Below are 22,277 nucleotides of genomic sequence, written 5' to 3'. Positions count from 1 at the left end.
ACGGTAGTTGCAAAGCTACCTACATTGGTAAAACCAAGTGCAATTTAAGCTGTACGTTTTCAAGAACACATAGGTATTTATTATAGAACAGGTCGTTTATAATCTCACTGCACCTTTCCTATCCACACACAGTCAAACTAGTGGACATAGAATCTCTTCAACGGACTTTAAAGTTTTAGCTAGGGGCCGCACAAACATGGAGTTCCTGATTAAAGAATCTACTTATTAAACAAATACACCTAGCTTAAAAAATACCCCAAGTTTTATTGAGTTGAACTTGTTTTAATTATTTTCTCATTATCTGTATAAATACATTTACAAAATCATTTAGTGTGGGTCTGTATCCAAGCTCACTCGCTGGTTTTGAAAATTCTCTCTCCTTTGAGTCTTAACATTGCCTTTACAAGTGTTTATCCTAGTACATGAACTTATATTTAATATTTGGATTTTTATTTGTAATTGCAGTCTTGTGTTTACTGTAGGAAGTTGCTGAAGATGGAATATGTATATTCCGAACGTTCAACAAATATATTGTTATTCGTCATTTTTGTGGTTGTATTGTTCATCATTAGACTAGCACACATATGTATATATAATTTTCCAGGTACACTAGAAACAACAGGCTCAGTAGTTAATATGATTAGATATATAAATAACTAATAAATCTCAGCCAAAACTCGTAATTTTTTATACTAGCTGGAGTACTCGTCCCCTGGATGGAAGTTATGTAAATTCATGATTAATGACGCCTATAAAAACCGCAATACACAAAATCTGAAACCGTAAGTTTGCATATATCTCCGCATGGACACAACAAGCATTCATGCCAAATTTGGTGAAGATCCATTTACAGGGGGCGACGTAGTGGTAAAAACACAAAAACACCCATAAAAAACGCAAAGTGCAAAATTAAAAATTTGTATGTATTTCACCATGGACACAATAAACCTCCATACCAAGTTTAGGGAAGACCCATTTAAAGGGGGCGAAGTAGTTACATGGACATACAACAGACAGTATAAAAAAGTGGAGACTGGGTTGGACCCATACAAAATTCTGTGACATTTAAAATGTATAAACATTTGAATTAAAGTAAATTTTACTTTAACACACTGAAATAAAAATTTCGTAAAAAATTAACTTAATTTCTTTTTTACGATGCATCTGAGCCTTTTTTTCATAATAAAAAACAACAACCCTTACAGTTATACTATTTTTAGAATATCATTCCTGAAATTGTTAATACAATATATTAAAAACTTTATTTGTGAAGAATATTAAAAACCAATAAAATATAAGTTAATTAATATGTGTAATGATATGTTGATTCAAACGTTTATATATTTCTAGAGTTCTAATCAAAGTTTTAAAAATATTTTCGATTTTGGTATATCGTCTTTTATTTGAGAATTTTTTTCAGTTCTTCATGCCAACAATCTAATACTTAATACTGTTATTTACCTATGCACAGATGCGAGGTAGATATGTGCAAAAAAGTAAAGAGAGATTGGGTGTCACTCTTATAATGCACCCACAGCTTAGGGTGCAGGGAATATTTTGCGGTGTCGCACGAAGTCAAATCCGGCTCACTAGTTTTGAAATCTTGAGCTTTAACACAGGGTCAACTTGTACCTCAACTGAAAACTGAACATTACAAACAAAAACTACCCCCCCCCCCACCGGAGGCTTTTAGATATCAACTAGTTTGATCTACTAATATAACTTTGTTGTACTTTCAACCAAGTTTGGTCCCCCGATTGTTCAGGGATAAGTTTCTGAACTAACAATGCTAAAATCTAGGGTTCAATTCCCTGCCGTGGACAGAGCGCAAGACAGTCCATTGTGTAGCTTTGTGTTAAAAAAACAACTAAGTTTGATGTGAATCTCATGGTTGTGCAGACTGAAATAAGCAACCTTGTATAACTGATCTTGCTTAAGTGCAAATGTAAACAAGTGATGTATTAAAATATACAATAGACAATATAAATTAAATTTCCAATTACAGATAATATAAATTCATATATAGTAACGTAGCTAAATATTTACTTTACACTTCTAATAAAATGTTACATTACTAAAGTACTGACCTTCATTATATATATGTAATATCAAATCTGGTTATTATTATTTCGTTTTGATAAGCCGCATAGAAAAAACACCTAAAAAGTTGGATTAGTCGTATGTACATGTTACAGACCTAGTGGTTTGTCATTTTAACTACGAGAGGGCGTAGCAGTCTTTGAAATTTGTAAAGTTTTGTCACGATTCAAGGGGTTAACCTAATTTAGCCCAAATGTCATTTCGATTTAAACTTGAGCATTCATTAATGAAAAACAAAACTTTAATTGCATTAATAACGAGTGATGGTAATAACATTTAGAAAAGTTTATATTATTAAGCCGGATGTTCCTGATGAAAATCACGCTAGACTGCAGATGTTTATTCCCATACTTCGTAGTGCATAAATGCTAATAATATACAACAGAAAAAGGACATCTGCATTCTAGCGTGATTTTTATCGAGAATATTAGCCCCATTGGCTGTCCAATGCTTCGCTAGCCTTCAGCGTTCATAAAAGGTTATATTAATATTTTTAATCTAACTTTTAGAGTACAAGCACTAGGAGGATGACATCGATTAATGTTGTCCAATCAAATGTTTCCTTTTCCGAGCACACGGATTGAGGTTGTATGCGCGAAAAATTATGCGCAATGCAGGATGCAAACAGAAATTTGTTGTTTACGCCATTTGTGGTGCTCGTGATATTGTATTATATACGTCGTGAACTAGGTTTCAGTTATTTAGTCTGTTTATGTCTGTTGTAAAGTGAGATATCAGAGACTTTAAAAATGTCTGCAAATAACACCAAATTGTCGACTACGGAGCGAGTCGTCAAAAGTAAGTCTGTTTCAATGAATAGTAGAAGTTAGAACGATTGAACACATTTTCTGGAAATTCGAGGGTAGCAATACCGCATAGCAACTTAAACAAGATGTTAAACTACTCCGCCATTTTGAAGGAGCAGCGAGAGATTACTACTATTAAAAATATATTTAAGTTCAATTCTCATTGAAGTAGATAGTGTATACAATATATTTAAGGTCACTTCCAAACTATATGAAGTCTAAACTTGTGTAGCCTACCAGGGGCATCTTTCAGGAACCTAATGCTTGACTGGTTAGTGTATCTCTTGCTAAAGCTCGCTGGGTGTGGGCTTATTTTACCGGCAGAAACCTGTCGGTGATAGGCTTAACTAAGGTTACTTTAACCGGTGTAATTACAACTGTTAGTGTTACCGTGTTTGTGTTACGCGGCTCATAGATATACCTTGTTGAGTAAAATTTAACTGGGTCTTACTGTTATAAAAACTCGAAGCATATGTTTTCTATAGAAGATATATAGCACACGTCGATCATTCTTGTACAGTCGTTATGCGTTTTTTGGTTACATGTAATTAAATTTAAAATGCCCTTTTCACCGGATCTGTGACTCGTGTGATTGTAACTAGTGGCTAAGTCAGTGAGTGAGTGTAACTTGTAAGTGTAACTGTAAGGATAATTAGTTAGACTTAATGAACTTTATAAATCTGTTGGATAATATAAATCTAGCCAAAAAAGTTTATTGACCGAAAACAAAGTTACGCTTAATTAATTAAGAAGAATAACTATAAATTCAGAACAGGGATTTAGAAAACTAGAATAGAAGTTGAACTGTATGTGTAAGTTACAGTATATTTATAGGTTTCAAGATTTGACTGCTTACTTTATCAATTGTATTATTATTCATTTTAATATGTATACATATAAATATACACGTAAAACATGCATATCTTATTTAGTAAAAGTACTGTAAGTGTAAAGGCAAATTAAATCTTCGTTTAAAGTTACTATATGGGTAGAATGTTTGTTAAAATATCGAAATATATAATATAATCATTTACAGTGAGGCTTAATCCTTTATATAATAATGGACCATAGGGCTCATTTATCCTGCAAGATTGTTCTTGCAAACCCTAAGAAAAGCAAGAACTAAACCCTTTTATTTTTCAGGAAATCTTGATTCTCTTGTTAAACTTGTAAGATGCGAGCTTCCACTACTGTTGTGTGTGTGTATATATATATATATATATATACTTCTTTTGAGTAGGGGAGAAGTTTCATGATATAATCATGAATAATAATAGAAGGTAATGTGTTAGGGTTAGACGAACTGTTAATTCATACTTGCACTATCTTGGCAACTGGCTGCAGTCAGTATTTGAGAAAATGTGAAATGTCATGCACTGTAGCAGATGAAATTTAAGTATTGAATGAAACCTATGATAATTTATTTTGGAAGGATTATGAAGGTTTATTATTAAAGAATGTAAATTATTTAGAAACAGAAAAACTTTATCTGAAATAGTGGTTATTTACCAGTAAGCTTTATGTGGATTAGTACTTTGTGGTTTTATTAAATATGTACATCTTCATAAGGTGAGTGAGGTATATTATAAATTTTTTACAACAGAAAAATTTACCTATAATGTTTTATTAGAGCAATATGCATGTATATGCAGAGAAGGGCCCTGGGGTCTATATGCTGGGGTTGAAACATGATGTCTTGGTGAGGATTGTGTGTCCAAATATAGGGTTATTTAGTAAAGATGATGTACATGTAGGTCTCATTATGACATTGTATAATTTGAAAGAGACTAGGGGTGAAATTCACCCTAGTGCCCTTACATGATCCAAGTGTACACATATGTTCAAAGAGATAAATACATTTTTTTTTCAGCCATGATGAGATTAAATGAACAGTATGTTAATGAAATGAAAGTGTTTAAGTGTCTATAAAACAAAGCTGTATTATAGAACTCTTTTAGAATCATCACTAATGAAGTGTTTATACAAAACTTACTACTTTTTACTTTCAGTATGATATTAATTAAATAATATTGCTTCATTACTGTTTTGATGGATGTATGTTTTGTTTGACTGACAACTTTAGTGGATTGAATATTCTCCTGTTACCAGCTGGACTTTGCCACTTATTTTATGTGTGTAAAAACACATAACTCCTATACATGAATTAGTACTGGATAATTTGTGTATATATACTTTTAATACTGCTCTTTAGAGAAAATATAGAAGAGGAGGAGATGTTATTTGTTTGTTAGAAATTGACTTGTTGTCAGCAAAGATGTGGTATGTAGATAGTAGGTATTTCTATGGAGAGTGTTTTGTTTGAAGTACCTAAGAAAAAGAAAATCTCTCCCAATAAATATATAAATTTAAATGAACAAAACAGGCCCAAACAAAATTAAATTAAAGATGCCACATAAATTAAAAGAATCCCAAAGGTACAGGCTATAATGTGGTATATAAAATGTGCCCTGGGTTTTGGAGGTGACTGCAGAAGTAGGACCCACGTTGGGGATACACCATCTATCATACTTAACCTCTGTTTGCCATTTTCACATGAATAAATTAATAAAAAGTCGAATAAAATCATCAAAAGCTAGAAAAGCAAGATGTGGGTACTTGAGCTCACAATGTCCCACATCTGTATCACCCTTCACTGCCTGTAGACAGTTGTGGAAAGGTGGCTGCTCTCCAAAGTAAAAGAAAAAATGAAATGAGGTACTACCACTTGGGGGGTATATCAGATAAATGTACCTCCTGAGGTTGGCATTACAGCCACCATTATAGTAGTTATTAAGCACTAATTTAACTTAATTAGTAGTACAGTAGCTAAATTATACTAGTATAGAGTTATAAAAGCCCAAACAAGTTATCTAAACTAACTAATATAACTTCCAACCACCACCCATTAAGTCCACTGTAACTATCAATTTTCAGACTTTACACAAGCCTTTATATGCGACAAGGTGTTCATCCACATAAAAGTAGTGCCAAGTTGTTTAAACAACCTTATTAACAATACTTATTGGAAACTTTCAACAAATACTCCTTAATTTTTACTTCTTTATGCTTATTTAATACATTTTTATATTTATTACAAAATATTTTAATGCAGTCCTTACTTTTGATTTTATTTTGCTTGCTGTATGTGTGTGTGTGTCTTTTCCCCAATTTTAGGATTGCAGACTTAAAATTGAAAAAGACAAGAAAATTGTAGATCTATGATTCTTTAAAAACTGACCAAGAAGGAACTGTATTCCTTCTAAAACATTATTTTCTGATCCAATGTACATTACTAAATTATGAGTAGGGAGAAATAAATTATTGATAAATATAGTTTTGAAAAATGTGAAATTTGCTGGGGGTAATGAAGAATACTAAGATTTATAACAGGAAAAGGTCAAGAAAGATGTTGCAGTTAAGTGATTTTATGAAAGTCTCTTACTTCAAAACATAAAACTTAAAGAGGTTTTTAAACTTACCCAGTTTATTCAGAGAGACTCAAAAGAAATGTTAAACTTTTAATAGAATCTTGCAGGAAAATCTGTTTACAAAAGTATTTTGTTAGGTGTGTTCTTTTAGCAAAATGTTCTCCTAATTTTTTTCATTGCTTTGGTTATTATGAGCTAATTACAAAATATACTGATTTATAATGTATATTTCATGCTCTGTGTTTCTGTTAAAAGAAAAAATGGTCTATCTGTGAACTTGTTTTGCATTTGAGGCAGTCTTTTTTTTTTTTTTGAGGAATAATGTAAAGGGCTTTTTTCCCAGTGCACTGTGACTTTATTTGAAGTAGTAATTTCATAGGGCACTTGATTTATTCAAAAGGTACTGTACTTAATTTTTTATTTTTTTTCATACAAGTATGTTGTAGAAGTTTTTGTATAGTACCTATTGCAATGTGGATAAATCTGTGGGAGGTTACTTTTGTGCTTGAATACTTAACTGCTTATCCCTTTCAGTAATAATCATAAAACATTTAAATTTGGATAACCTTAACCATACCTTTTTTTTTTGTCTTATAAGCAGCTCAACATGGTGAGAATTGTGAACTATAATTATTAAAAATGTTCAGTTGATAAACTAAGATATAAAAAAAGCCTCATATAACAAGTTATTGTACACATTTTCAAAGATTTTAAACCTAATGTAATTTGCACTAATTATTCAGATTTTTTTTAGGTGATGTGAGAAAAGATTTTAAATGAAAAAAAATGTTAATTATTGTATTCACTGAGAGGATTAAATATTCAAGTGGTTGGTTGGTAGACATAATAATAGATTTTCATTTTGCCCATTCTAACAAATATGTTGTAATAAGAAAATAGAGAATTTCTTAATTTATTATCAAACTACAACTTCATGTTTCAGAAAAGAGTTGATGAATATTTGGGGGGGTCAGAGCCAGATTTAGAGAATGACTTTGCGTTTGTTAAAGAATGTTGGGAGTGAGGACCTCTTTTGATGGGTTGAAAGACCCCTTTGCATTTCATTATTTATTATTCATAAATTATGTGTTATGAATTAGAGAAATATTATTGTATTATAATGGATAATGTAGAATCAAATATTGTATTTCACATGTATAACCATATTAAAGGTATTTTTTCATATCCACATGCATAACAACAAAATTTAAAAACAAAAACTTAAAGTATGTAATAGCATACAACACATCATCAGCATAATATTCCAAAAGTTTTTAACTCAGTGGAGAAATGATTATGATTCCAGAGCTTAAGCTTGTATTCTCAGTATCCAAGTTTGCATTTCCAACCTATTCTGCAGAGATGGGCAGATGTCCAAGTACTAAACCAAGCTATTAATATTGTAATTGATCCAGTCAGATTGTTCATTACTATTTGACTGTCATACTTTATTTCATGTACGAATTACTAGTGCAAAATGTAAGGAAAATGCCTCCAGTTATAAAGTTTTATGTTTTTAACAAATGTTTTTGAGTCAAAAAGTTATGAGTATTAGTGTGTACAGGAAATATTTAATGATTAGGATGCCATACTTAGTGTATGAGTTGTCCTTTAAGTGTCATTAGGGTTACATTTTAGTATGGAACAGTATAATAAATAGCATACTTAATATATATCATATCTGATAAATTCTATTATACAGTCAGTTTTGACAAATCTATTTATTTCAACATTTGTGATTGGCTACAATAATTAAAATCATATAAGTAACGAAATAGTATTGTAGCTCAGAATAAAAAACTGTACTTAATTCTTTAAGCAAGGCATTGCTTTTGACTGATAGAGGATTTAAATTCTGTGAGATGAGACTACATCAGAACTGTCCTGTGCTTATTCATGTTAGAATACATTATGTTAGAAGATACATGTACCAATAGCATACTGGTGGTATTATCATTGTAAATTACATGCTATGAGTTTTGGCTGTGATATCTGTATGTATAATCTTGCATGTTTAAAGGTATCCCAAGTTAAAGTTTTAGAAGTAAATGGCTTAGTAATATCATAATCTATAAATCCATCTTTTTTTTGTTGTTGTATTGAATAAACATTGTGTTTTAAAACTGAAAATTCAAGGGGGAAAAAAGTTTAAGCTATCAAGATGCAAGTTTTGTGGTAGCCTGTATTTCATTATAGACCTAACTGTAGAGATTGAATTTCTTGTTGTTACCATAGTCATCTAAAAGTCATCTAATGTGAAGTATTGCACATTTGTAAGTTTAAAAACCTTTACTATTTGAATATTGGGAAACTATATTTTTGACTTGTTTTTTTGCATATGTACTTATTAAGAAAATGTGCCATTTGGCAGAGTTTGATATCATAATTTAATTTGTACCCAAAGATACACAGTGAAAACAGAATATGTTCTGCTCTGAAGTTTTAAGATACTTATTAATGTGAAGGTAAACAGTAGTCTGTTTCATAAGGTAATTTAATTTTAAGACAAACTTATAAGTATCTATGTTGAATTGCAAATGTAAAGTTTATAAGCCATACCATAAACAAAGTAAATGTATGTATTTTACATTTGTGAGATATGATTATATCACTGATGTGTTATCATGATTAAACACAGTTATCACTGATGTTAATCAGTTCTTGTAAAAAGGAAGGGAGAGGGATAAAGTTCAGGATAAATTTTTTGTTGTGTGAAATTAAAAATGTGAAACAATATCCGAAATGTTTATTATAACCTTATTATGTAAATTAAGACAGATTATTGTATCTTATCGACTCTTTCCAGTTGTTTAATTCACTATATGTTGCTTGGTAAAAAAGCATTAAAAAAACTTTAATTTTTGTTTGTTTGTAAATGTTTAATTATACTTATTCATTTAACTTAGGCTTTTCAAATTGTACATAAACTTCACCCATACGTTGTTAACAACTTTAAGTTTTTTGCTATTGCCAAATATCATTGAACAGGGAATTCTGTATTAGCAGTTTTGCTCACATCTTTAATATGATTTTGTTTTTGAATTATAAAAAAGAAGCTTATTATATCTTTGATAACTGAGTTATGTTTATTTCTTAATAAAATCAATGTGTTTTGCTTACATTTTACTAGTTTTATGTTTCATAAGTTGTACAACAAAACTCCCCCTTTTTTTGTACTTTCATTAGTTTGGAGCTTCTAACTTATTCTGAGATATTTTCACCTGTTTAATCTGTTTTAGAACATCAGGTAAATACACAAACTGATATATTTGTCTCATCTTTGGCCATTACTTCAGGGCTGAAAAAAAAAGAATCACGTTTTAGATTTATTGTTTGCAGTAATTAATCATGTTAAGAATATCTTACAATCAGGGTGTTGTAGCTAACGAAATGAAACGCTTTAAACTTTAACTTTCTTCATTACTTACTTCTTTATATCTTACCAGAAAGAATTCTTTTGTAGGTTCCCAGAAAACACTTCTAAAGTAGCCTTTTGTATTTAAACAAACCAGCTTCAGTTACATTATACTATGTTAATTCAAGTACTAGCAGGAAACCGTACTTAAAAGATATTTCCATTGTCATTATTTCTGTGTCGTGTTAGGGTCTGTGCAGTGCATATCACCTGCTGCTACATTTTTCAGCAATGCACCAAATTATGTTGAAACTGTTACTGTTTCCACGAGATAGATATGTGAGTAATACAGTGGTCACTAAACTGCTGCTTACTTCCCATTCTGAATTCATATGGAATAAATACTGGAAATTCTTAGTAAGTGATTTTTTTAAATCGTAGTTCCAGTGGTACTATATTCTTGACTGGTTAAGTAAGGAAGCCAAGCTCATCACATACATTTACAACTGGGCAGTGTATTTTCTATGCGAAAAACAAAGTTTCAGATTAGCTTTTCAACTTTTGCGACTGTTGCAGTGTTGAAATTACCTTAGTATAATTTGACTACAAGAATATTTTCAAAGTATTTAGTAGTTTAGCAGTAAAAACGCTATTGGTTGGAGCTGACTTGATGAGTCATTATTCTTTATATTGATAAAAGACATGCGGCGGAGGGGGGGGGCAAAACCGTAATCGCAGCGATTTGGTTTTGCACAATTTTTAATGGTTATCAACTGACTAAACCTTTAAGAAATTGTAATTATACAAAAAAGATCCGACATAGGTATTTCAGGATAAATAAAAGTGTGGTTTTCGGTAAATTGTAATGTACATATGTTGGGCTGTGTCGTAATAGAATTCCGTGCATGCTTTTAAGTAACTTTTGCTATTTGCGTGGTTTTCTGTTGACTAACACTTAATCGATTTTAAATACACTTATGAAATGGGGGCGCTGTCATTCATGAAGAAGAATTTTTATTATTGTTGATTGTGAAGTGATTTTAACCATGACAACAACAGGATTTTGATTTTTTTTTATGTATTAAACTTCAGTTACATAAGAGTGGGGAACTTTGCCATTACAGCAACGTAGCGTTGCTAAGCAGAAATTCACCAACATAAAAAAGTCTAATATTACAGCCGTCAGCAAAATTTTCACCCAGTGCTTTAATGGCTTTTCGGTGAATATTACTTGTATACTGAAAAACGTGCAGCCATGTTATCACGTTCACTTCCTTTGGTGATAGCTTTTAACTTTGATGTATAATTGATTATTGTCGTTATTTTACACAGAACTGGATTCCTGAAATACGAATTGAAAAAAAAATCTTCTATAACAAACGTTTACAAAGTATAACGGTAATGCGCCTTTGAGTAAAATGTTTAAAGCCGTTATCAATAAATTGTGATCCGAGTGAGCTACCTACATAAAATCAAAAATAAAATTATTCAAAAATTAATATAAATTATATACGACTTTAATGTGTATGAAAAGTGAAAACTGAAACCTATAATAATTTCAATAAAAATTGTAATGAACAGAATGCATCGATTAATTAATTGGTCATCCCTACTGTTAACGAAATTTTCGGCTGAAATCCTAACAGCATCTCACTAGGTTTGGTCAGCTTTGAAGATTTAGGTTAAACCTAAATCTATATACTGTTCGGTGTGTGTACGGTCATTAGACGCTATGGTAGTTTTGAAGTGGATGATTTTATTTTATTTTTTTCTTTTGGCCACAGGAAAATGCTGAATAAGGAATTAAATGTACCATAAACGTAAATACATCATCAAAATAAAGATTGGATGTATGCATGTTTGTGTATTACGGCTCGCGGTGTACTGTACTTCATCATATACTGTTATCTTGATATATATATTCAAATATAGAGGGTCCTATTAGTCACCGCTCAGGACCCTCACAATACCACATAGAACCAAATTTAGTTACAATACAAATAAAAAAAGTATAATAATTTCCAACTAATTTATCAAAATTTCCCCAAAATAGCATTTGTAGAATTACCGCTAACCTGAATTGCTGTCTTGTCACCGCATAGGATCACATTGGACATAAATATCACTGTATATAACCCATATATTAATACTGATATTATTTGGAATAGGCAGATCTTGTTTGGAAAAATAACATCTCTGATAACGTAGTGCCGGACGTGGCCTAATAGTTAGTATGCCGGTCTACGAATCAAAAGGTGGTATGCTGCTGAAAACTAAGGTGTGTGTTATCACAATCGTGATAGTTAACCCTGCTATACTGTTAAAAAGAGCCAATAGGCGGCGGATACTACTGTTAGATTACCCTTCTGGTCAATAATGCTAAATTAGGGACGACTTTGTGAACCGTGAGGTTTTTGACATGGCCTTTAAAAAAGTTCAAGTTGAAAATACAAAATATCAAAAGGGAACTTAGTGATCCAAGATTATCTTACCTTCGATTTTAACGGCTATATTTCGTTTCAGCTCTTATTTAATTAACACTGTTTCGTAATTAGTATTGATTTTAATATGTGCTATCTGCTAAAATTGCGTTAACATTGCAAGAAAATTTGTGAAAGCGAAATAGATGGTTGATGCACGTAAATTTCATGCAACTGTATCGAGAATGTGAAAAAATGAACACACTGTTTTCCAGACAGAACAAAATCTTGGAACTGAAAATTGACTGGATTCAAACATATAGTTAATGAGATTGTAAGTGAAGAGTTTGTTTGAACGTAAATTATAAGAGTCGAAGATAAAGTTGGTGGCTGGTTAATAAAAATTGCTGCAAATAGTTCTAGAATTTTTCACACGGAGAATAAATTTTGGGTTCTATGCTCACTGGTAGTCGAGATCATGGAAGCATCAGTTAATCTTTTATTTAGCTACAGAAGAAGGGAAATTAAAAACTGCAACATGTTCCGTCCTGTCTGAACTTCATATCTGCGTATATGCGTGTGCAAATACGACCTTTTTTTTTTAACTGTGCAAGTATTATTTTAGCAGTGATATCGTTTTGTAGTTGATTATTTTATATTCCAGTAGTATAATATTCGGTGATTTGGAGGAGGAATGAAATCAACTTAATTAAATCTCTTGACATCAATTAATTATTATTTGGAACTAACTTTTCGATTAGTTTATTTAGTTCTTGCAAAAGCACCATAAATACTTTTAATGTAGAAGTGAGGAAAATATTTTAAACTTTTATTTTTCTCTCTTTTTTTTTTGGTTAAAAAATTGAAATACTGGATGACTTTAACGAAAATAAAATTTGGTAGTATAGACAAGATAATTAATTTTTTAAAGTCAGCGAGGCTTAATTTATATGGATAATCCTTGATTATGTGAATAATCTTTGATATTTAAAGTTTGAAAAAATTCTCATTGATCTGTAAGGATTGTTTTAAAGTTTTCTTTCAGGGTAACTAGACAATGCCTATTTACCTGAACTCTTTCCTTCATAGCTGGTTTGTGGAATACAACTTCAGAATCACTTTGAATTTATTAATCAGATTGTTTAGCTTTAACGGTGAAAGTTCTTATAATTTATAAATAAATTTGTCCATATTTAGATAAACTGTAATTTCAAGGTTTAGGCATTACGTTGGTGCCAATGTGCCTGAGTTAAGTAATTGTCACTTAGCTTTTTACATGTAGAAGCATGTTCTCTTTTTAAATTCCTGACTGCACTTTTGTCTTTGCAGAATTAATAATCTATTTTCACCTTTTTATTACCATCAGACGATACTGACACACAACTTTAACTTTGAAGAAAATGAAAGTAATACTATAATTTTTAACTGGCTCAGCTAATCTTCCGATATTAGACACACTGCTATTCCTAAAGTTGACGTCACAGAAAGAGGACAGCTCAAATCTAGTTAAAATTATAATTAAATGTCATACAAGCCGATCACATAACGCTTAGCCTAGAGCGGAAGTACACACACAGACATATATATGTATGTATATTAAATTACAGGAAACAGATATGTGCATTTTTATAACTGGTCCAGATCGAAATTCTCATTTTTGATGTTAAAATTGAATCTAATTGTGTATCGTCTATAAGCCCTGAAAAACATATTCATAAAATAGTTCTACTTAAATAGTGATTCAGTGAAGTTTTAACACGTCCCTCAGGAGCCAAGGGGTGTGTGTCTTTACAATACAATTTGTTGAATATTAAAAGTAAAACTCCCAGAGAGGGTGGTTTTGAACGTATCTTTTCGAGACAAGTTTTCCTTTGTTAATTGATATATCTGTAAGTGAAATACGGCATCCTCAAGTCTCCATACTTACTAGTACTAAGGTCTATCCGCTGGGAGTAAATTCAGTATATATCAATAAAGCCACGTTCTCAGCATCACTAATTAAGCAGTTGCCAACCTTTTATGCTTCTGCTATCACCCTTTTATGTTTAGCTTCCAACTGAGATATAAACAATTTCACCTGGGAGTCGGTAGGAAAGGTCGAAGCATCATGATAGTCAGCAGTAGGATGAGCAGACAGGCACACTTTGAAAACTGCTACAGGCACAATATTGTACTCAGCTTGCAACACAATATCTACCAAGGTGGTTCTAAAGTTATTTGGAGACTTCCGTGCTTCTTGTGCTTGACCGTTAAGCTCGTGATGCGCTGATGGATTTCAGTCACCTTACCACTTCAAATCACTTTTCGCAGCCCCACCGCTAAAAGAATGCGGGAAATGCCTTCTTTTTAGCCAATAAAAATGTCCAAAAATTTCAGTTCAAATTGAGCAAATCCGAATTGGGTGGTTTTTTTGTTGTTGTTTTTTCTTCGACAAAAATGTCCCCCACTGGATCGTGAGGGGGCTGTTAAAACCAAACAGATTCCTTCAAAAATTTTCATTATGTATAATTTAGAGTTCTTGTACTATATCGAGGCCAGAGGGTGACTAAAGCAAGAAATCCAAGAGCAGAATGGTCATGTTTATGTTAATTCATAGAGATTGTTTAAAACAGGTGCCACGCCTGAAATCAACGTGTTAAATTCCCTAAACGTGCGAAGAAACGGAAGTACAAGTACAGTGTTAAACTACTGTACCTGTAGTGGATGATGCAAACTGATGGTTATACCACATTTGAGAAGGACCCAAGTTGGTGATATTGATATATGTTACTGTAAGTCAGGATCGGTTAATTAACACTTAAATTTTAATTCGTGCTTTGTGTTTCGAACTTCTCCACAACAGTTTTGAAGTTAGCAGAAGCAAACTTGGCAGGCGAACTTATTTTAATGGCGCAGCCCCCTACGAAGAGGGCTAAATCGCACCCAAAAGGTCGCCCCAGCATGATGGGAGTCTAAAAATAAGTTTTAGGAATCGCTGAACTCGAATTTGGCATCAAATTTTGTGCCCCCTCCTCTCGGGAGTGCCATGTTTCAAAGTTTGTTCATATCCCCAAGTTTACGGGACTAAACATGGCACATGTGCGTAGGTACCACGGGCGAGTGTCTTAAGGAGGATTGTTTTCGGGACGGAGACCCAACTGGTGGTAGCTGTAGAAGTAGTTAGAGCTTGATCGGCACATAATTCATGAGAGGGTCTTCGAACACCTCTAGCGGAATGATGGTATTTTATACACGTGGATCTAACTCGTTTAGTGAACATTATAAAGACCGTACATTGCTTCATAAAATCACTAATGGCGGTATAGCTCTGTTCTTAGCTCCCCTGTGGCACAGTGGCATGTCAGCGGATTTACAACGCTAGAAACCGGGTTTCGATACCCGTGGTGGGCAGAGAACAGTTAGCCCATCGTGAAGCTTTGTGCTTAACTTCAAACTAAAGCTCTGTTCTTTTGTTTTTCATTTTGTTCTTGCAATATTCGCCTTTAAATATACCTGTCAGAATGTGAAATTCGAGATCAATTTCATTTTGATTTATGTTACTGATGATTTCTATATTCATTAAGACTATTCATATAAAGGATTTTTTTTTAATTTTCGAGAATTATCATAAAAGTGATAATGCTAACTACTAAACATTTCAAATTTTATTCAAATATGCTAAGTTTATAGATCGTCGATAGAGGGCGACTTTAAAGAGTTTGATGCAACATGGTCCTGGAAACTAGTTTTTATTCAAATACATCCAGATAGGAAGCTTACTGTTTCAGATGTGTTCCTGGGAGAAATAATTTTTTGTTTTATTTCAGTTACAAGCTTTAACATATGTGGTACCATATTATTGATTCCTATTCTTTCTTTTGCGTCGTCAAGTTGTTTAATTCTTGTCTTATACTCACTCACCACTAACGGAAACATACTCTTAATTTGTTGTCATAACTATTTTCCTTCGTATTTACAATAGACTGTAAGGGCTAGTGTAATGATAAACGGCTCATGTGTAGTGTGATTTCCGAATTGGTGTAGATTCAACAGTATGATAATTGTTGCTGTTGATTAAGCAAGATTAAAACATGTTTATCAATATTTCTATATGCTTACAGTTTATGACGGTATATTTACCTCTTTAACACTCCCACAGTTCTATGTTGACTCGTACATTGCGTGTATGTAATAATGCATATTGGTAGCGGTTTGATTGTGAAAACCTCTCTGGTCAAGCTGTTCGATTTCTTGTACATGCTGTGATTCAGGTGAAACTTTTTCTAACTTGTCGGCTTCAACGTTAAGAAAGAGCTTATATGAGTGACAGTTCTGATTTTTATCTATTTTTTGTTCTTTTGAAGGTATGTTAGTTTCTTACTTGTATAATGTTAAACGTACTTTATAAGAACAATAACAAAGGTACCGATCCTGGCACGACATTTAATTCTTTGGCTTCCCGTAGACGGCGGGACGGCGTGCGTATGCGTCATTCGCCAGCCTAAGGCAAGTAGCAAGGAGGAAAATTAAAATGGCTCACAACCTCATAAAAATGAGAAAATTAATTAATTAAGGGGCTTTGGAATCCTCTGAGGGTATATCGAAAAACTCCTGTAAGTTTCACGCTGACCAGAAACGGAAAGTTTGAAAATTTTCGATAGATACGGACAAACAAGAACATGTAAAGATACGAGCCGCTTTACAGTGGCGATTTGCGTATCCTATTATAGTGGTGTGTTGCCGCAGATGTGAGCCGTAGCACGGGTGATATGTTTAGTTCCTACATATCTAATTCTCTGCGTATTTCCGATCGTTCAACTGTGTAATGCCGCCACGTATTGACTTATAGCTGGATAGAAATGTCACGGTTCTTTTAGCGGAAGGATATTCGTTTAAAGAAATGGCAGAACATAGTGAATAGTATCGTCAAGGGAAGGTCAATAATACGTGGATGTAAGACCACTTAAATAGTATTCCATCACACACTGGACTGCCGCTAGCACTTGCCAATGTTTACAGGCTGGTCAAATACCGTTATTAGGTCTGACAAGAGTAGCTTAAAATTAGATACAGCTATGCGTAGATAGTCCATGTATATCTTTGCACAAAATATCTGAACAAATAAACTCCTGTAATAAGAATTTTAAACTTTATAAAATACACAGTAAAGCAGAGGTTGAAATATAGTTAAGAGTAAAACATACAGGCAAGGGAGCGTACTCTTAAAGATTGCTGAACGAGGATAATGGATAAAACATATATCTTAGAAAACGTCAAATGCTTAATTTAATGGGTTCAGATAAACGATATTCATGTACAAAAATAAATTATTCCCTTCAATTTCATTTCGGACACTAAAACTCCATATAGGAATCATTCCACTGAAACATAATTACAGACAAGATTATTGTTTAATAAAAACCTTACCCTCTTTCCACTAACAGGACCATCACATTAACACCTTTCTATTACATATAAAGTAGGCGATAGAACTATATTTGATTTAAGAAAATATTCGGGCGATAACATAATTTTTATCTCTATAATACATAAACAAAACTATTCGTGACAAAAATAAGATTAATGTAAGATATACGTTCATTTAAATTGGTTTTTAATCGTAGGAGAAACTTTAAATGTGACGGTATACACAGATTTAGGTTTATGATGTTGTTGCAGTACGCAGTACAGCCTTGGAAGATGAAAACCGTGTATAAATAATATCACACATCTCTGTTATATGCTGTATAAAACGAATTCTGCTTTCTCATGTTTTGTTTCCTTTTTGGTCGTGAGTCACCGTCTGAATAAAGAACATGCCGCAGGGGATGATATTCGCTAGTGAGAGTATATTTTCTCTACTGTTGAGAGTTCAAAAGTAACCCTTTTATTCACTCGAAAATAACTGGCTATATTTAGCTCCTTCAAGTTCTTCCACGAGAAAAGTCTCGTGATCAACTGTTTAAAAAATGCTTCGTATAGGCTTACAACACTGCAGGTCACGTGACGTATACGTCCTATTTACACTAAGAAATGAGAACATGAAAAATTCATATAAAGCATGCAACTATGGGTAAAGATTAAAGTTAGCGTTGTACCTTGTACGGTATCACATAACATTGGCCTTTCATGTATTAACATACTACATAAAAAATGAGTACGAGGGAGGAGCCCAAAACCTGCAAAACATATCTTCGTAAGACTAATGGAGTATGTGTCCCTTATACTCCAATAGGGGATCATCTTCAACAAAGCATTCAAATTCCAGCACTTTCACTGTGAAGGGCATGGAAATGGCGAAATTTATTTCAGTGTGTTTGTCTATCTGTTTTCTCTACTCTAATATGTCGTAATACCATGCATGCAAAGGTTAATTATTATTTTTTCATTGAAAGGGCAAGGGCGCTGGTTGGGCCTTTCATAGAGTTTTGGATTTCCGAACTGGCATGCCGGATCCAGATCCGTACGATACCGCAAAATATTACCAGCGCTTTAAGCTGTGGTACGTTATAAGAGTGACAGTCAATCTCTTAGCGTGGATGATTGATATATGATGGTGCTGACTGGCTGCCTTTCTTATAGTCAGTAGTTCAAAATTAGGAACCCGTCAGCAGATACAATTATAATAGCTTTGTCATAAATTCAAATTCAGTTCGGAAGGCCAAAATATACAAATATGATAGGAATGCGATATTAATATTACCAGTTTAGTTTGTGTTAATTTTATTTGTCTTCACATCAGTTCTGAGCGCCGCCCAGTGGTAAGCGAACAGGGCTGTGGGGTCAGAGGTTGTTGGTTCGCGCCCCGTTACCTCCCAAATAAAAAAATAATAATCACACTCCGAATTTTATGGCTATGGGCGTATTATAAGAGTGAGTGTAAAATCTTACTATTCAATTAAAGTTGCTCACGACTTGGAAATGGTATATAGCTGCTTTCTCTTTATGCTATCTTTTCAAAATTCGGCAAGGCTAGCGCAGATAGCTCTTGTGTAGCTTTGCGCGAAATTCAACAAACAACAAGTTTTCATTGTAATAGAACAATTTAACCTTTTTTACACGCATACTCAAACATTCCTCGGTTATCTGATAGACTCCTTAAAAACTCGCTCGAATACTTTAAGAACAATAAAAACAAAATCGACCTAATGAGCAACTTAGGGAGGTATCATCCATGATGGGCAAAATCAGAAGTACCCCTCGCCATTAAAAAAGTATATCATTATCAAAACGGTCACTTAGTGCTAAGCATTACAGAATTTTTCAGATACATTGATAAATTTATTTTACGTGTACTAAAATAAATTTATTTGTGAATATTACATTATTTCTGCAATGACTGTAGTGTGAACACGGGATTTTGTGTAAACCTCCATCAGCGACTTGTGTGTAATTATATAACATTGATGATATCAGCTCATAATATGGACAAGGTCTTGAAAGGGCAATGCAAAATGTTATTTATGGACGCTAAGGAAATTAATCTAGCATTATGTAAGTGTGGGGAAAAAATATATCATCGGAAACAACATCATTAGAGCGGAGCCCGTGGAGACATCTTGCAAAACTCGACCAAACTACAACACCAAGAAGCAGAAGATTTAAACAATAGAAAGTACCAAAAATCATCTTCGAAGAAAAATAAATTAAATATGAAATCTGATACAGTAATAAGAATAAATGAGCAAAAATCTACTTTTAGGAGGGGAAGAAGAGGTCAAAGGTGTACCTGACCCTCCCAGGTCCAAGAAAATCGGATCTAAGTATCGGATACAGCGACTATTTTATTGTAATAGATCCAGGCTTTTCATGATAATGTTATCAGTAAGCTTTGATATGGAATGGATATTAATTTTATAGGAATAACCAATTTATTGTTGATCAGTTGTGACAGCTACTCACCTTTAATTTCCCCTTCGGGCTTAACACTATAACACAACTTCCGTTAAAATCAACATTATATCTTCTTTGTTATTTTTGGGTCCAATTATATGCTTTCTCTCTCTCTTCATACATAAAATGTCTCCAAAAATGTACACATTTTAATGTGGCCCCAAAAAGTACAGATCCTAGTGATTACCAAATAATAAATGCATTTATTTAAAGCCTAATGATGAAAGTTGATGTTCCCATAATCCCTTTTCACATCACATGTTCAACGTAGATTCCACGTTTACTGATAACAGCCTATATTCGAACTGACATATCGTTCATAACTTCAGGAGTTTTAAATAATTCACTCTTTCCCAGATTTTGTTTCTACTTTCATTTATATGCTTAGTCCAATTTAATTTAGAATCGTAGGTTAGACCCAGGAATTTGACTGATGTGGCTACCTGGAGAAGAGTTCCGTGAAGGTATAATTTTGAGGGCTGTTTGCTCTTCTTGTTTGATTTATTACTACAGGGAATGTATGTAGGGGATGATCAGAATTTCCCAGCGGATATTGTCTTTAAGCTCATTAATAGTCCAAAACTTGGAAGTTAGCATAAATTCTACCTTATAGATAACCCCATAAAAAGAAGTCTTGAGGGGGGGGGCAACTCAAGTGGAGGTCATTACATATATTCTCAAAGAGAAATCAGTCACTGTTAACCAGGTTAACTATCGTCAAATGATTCAGGATTTTTTTTTTTTTTGAACTACGGAAACAGTCTCGGTGTAGAAATGGAGGTATTCGCACGAGAACACATTGGTTCCAGCAGGACGGGACAACTCCTCATACAGCCATGAAAACAAGGATTTATTTTAGTGAAAAATTTCCAGACCGTCTGATTTCTCTTTGTGAATATGTATAATGGCCTCCATATTCACATGATTTGTCACCTCCATACTTCTTTTTTTATGGGGTTTTCTAAAAGACCAAATTTATGCTAACCTCCAAGCTTTGGAGCTCAAAGACAATATCCGCCGGGAGTTTCGGAACATCCTCCTACAAACATTCCCTGAAGTGATAAACCAAAAAAAGAAGAGCAAACAGCCCCCAAAATTATATCTTTACGGAACTCTTCTCTGGGTAGCCACATCAGCCCAATTTCTGCGTCTAACCTACTATTCTAAATTAAATTGGAATACGTATATAAATGAAATTAGAAACAAAATTTGGCAAACAGTGAATTTTGTACAATTTCTGACTGGCAACAACAGGGGCGCTACAACCGAAAACATGCTCAAAATATATAAAACCTACATACGCCCTTTGGCAGAGTATGCCTGCCCAGCATAGTTAAATGTAACCAAATCACACTTAAAACAAGCCCAAAAAATGCAAAATTCAATAATCATTAAGGCATACAGAGCTCCTAGATACATAAACACAACATTTTTACATAATTACACAAGCATCCCCATGTTGTCAGACAGACTTCAAAATAGATCGATAGGTTACTTTCGCAAACATCTTAACAAATATGAATCATTACGAATGCTGAAAAACGTTATCATACATGATGATCACAGACCTAAGTTCCTCTCACCTCTAAAACTAGAAAACTCCTTTAATCTATGGCACCTACTACTGGGCAAACCGGTAATCTATGACACCTACCACTGGGCAAACCGGTAATCTATGACACCTACCACTGGGCAAACCGGTAGCTAGATATAGTGTTGATTTTATTTTAAAATGGTTTATTTCTGTGAAAATAGGATTAGAACTATATGTTTTCAATTGATATTTATGGAACTGCTTATGTGAACAAAACTTTGTTGACAATGAACAAAAAAAGAGAAGTTTATTTCAGAAAATTCGAAAAATTTACGATATGCATCCATGGACATGGCTTGAGTGTGCGAATGACGCATGCAAGTGACTGCATGATGTAAGAACGGGTTTTCCTAGCTACCGGACCATAGTCTACTGAAGAATTAATGTTGGCTTCATCCAACACTCGACAACCAAATCAATAGTCAAGGAGGAAGGTAGAGGTTCATCTGTACCTGATCCTCCCAGGTCACATGCCAAATAAAACAGCCTGAAGTTATAAAAATATGGCGGTCTGAATGCAGGCTTTTATCGGTAAACGTGGAGCCTACTTTTATATGAGGTGTGAAAATGGATTATGGGAACATGAACATTTATCATTAGGCTTTAAATAAATGCATTCATTATTTGATAATTACCAGGTTTTGTATTTTTTTGGGGGGCCACCCGATATATATATATGCGTGTGTGTGTGTGTGTGTGTGT

At 33.2% G+C, this 22,277-nt stretch overlaps 1 protein-coding gene across 4 annotated transcripts in view; it reads left to right on the top strand.

Annotated features, from left to right (window-relative positions):
• Positions 1–2,736: 2,736 nt before the first annotated feature.
• LOC106465252 (serine/threonine-protein phosphatase 2B catalytic subunit 2-like) overlaps positions 2,737–22,277 on the top strand; it is a 150,990-nt gene continuing 131,449 nt past the window's right edge. For 2 of the 4 annotated variants that reach the window (XM_022389583.1, XM_013925492.2), the window contains exon 1: positions 2,739–2,898. In XM_022389583.1, the coding sequence (XP_022245291.1) occupies positions 2,850–2,898 (49 nt within the window). In that variant the 5' untranslated portion in view covers positions 2,739–2,849. Of the gene's footprint in view, positions 2,899–22,277 lie in introns of all 4 variants that reach the window. The other 2 variants (XM_022389686.1, XM_013925567.2) reach the window with 2 other exon arrangements.

The sequence above is a fragment of the Limulus polyphemus genome, unplaced genomic scaffold, assembly GCF_000517525.1.
Source record: "Limulus polyphemus unplaced genomic scaffold, Limulus_polyphemus-2.1.2 Scaffold1, whole genome shotgun sequence".
NCBI classification, from domain to species: domain Eukaryota; kingdom Metazoa; phylum Arthropoda; class Merostomata; order Xiphosura; family Limulidae; genus Limulus; species Limulus polyphemus.
The sequence above is the reverse complement of the archived record's forward strand: the minus strand, read 5'-3'. Positions and strand labels throughout refer to the sequence as shown.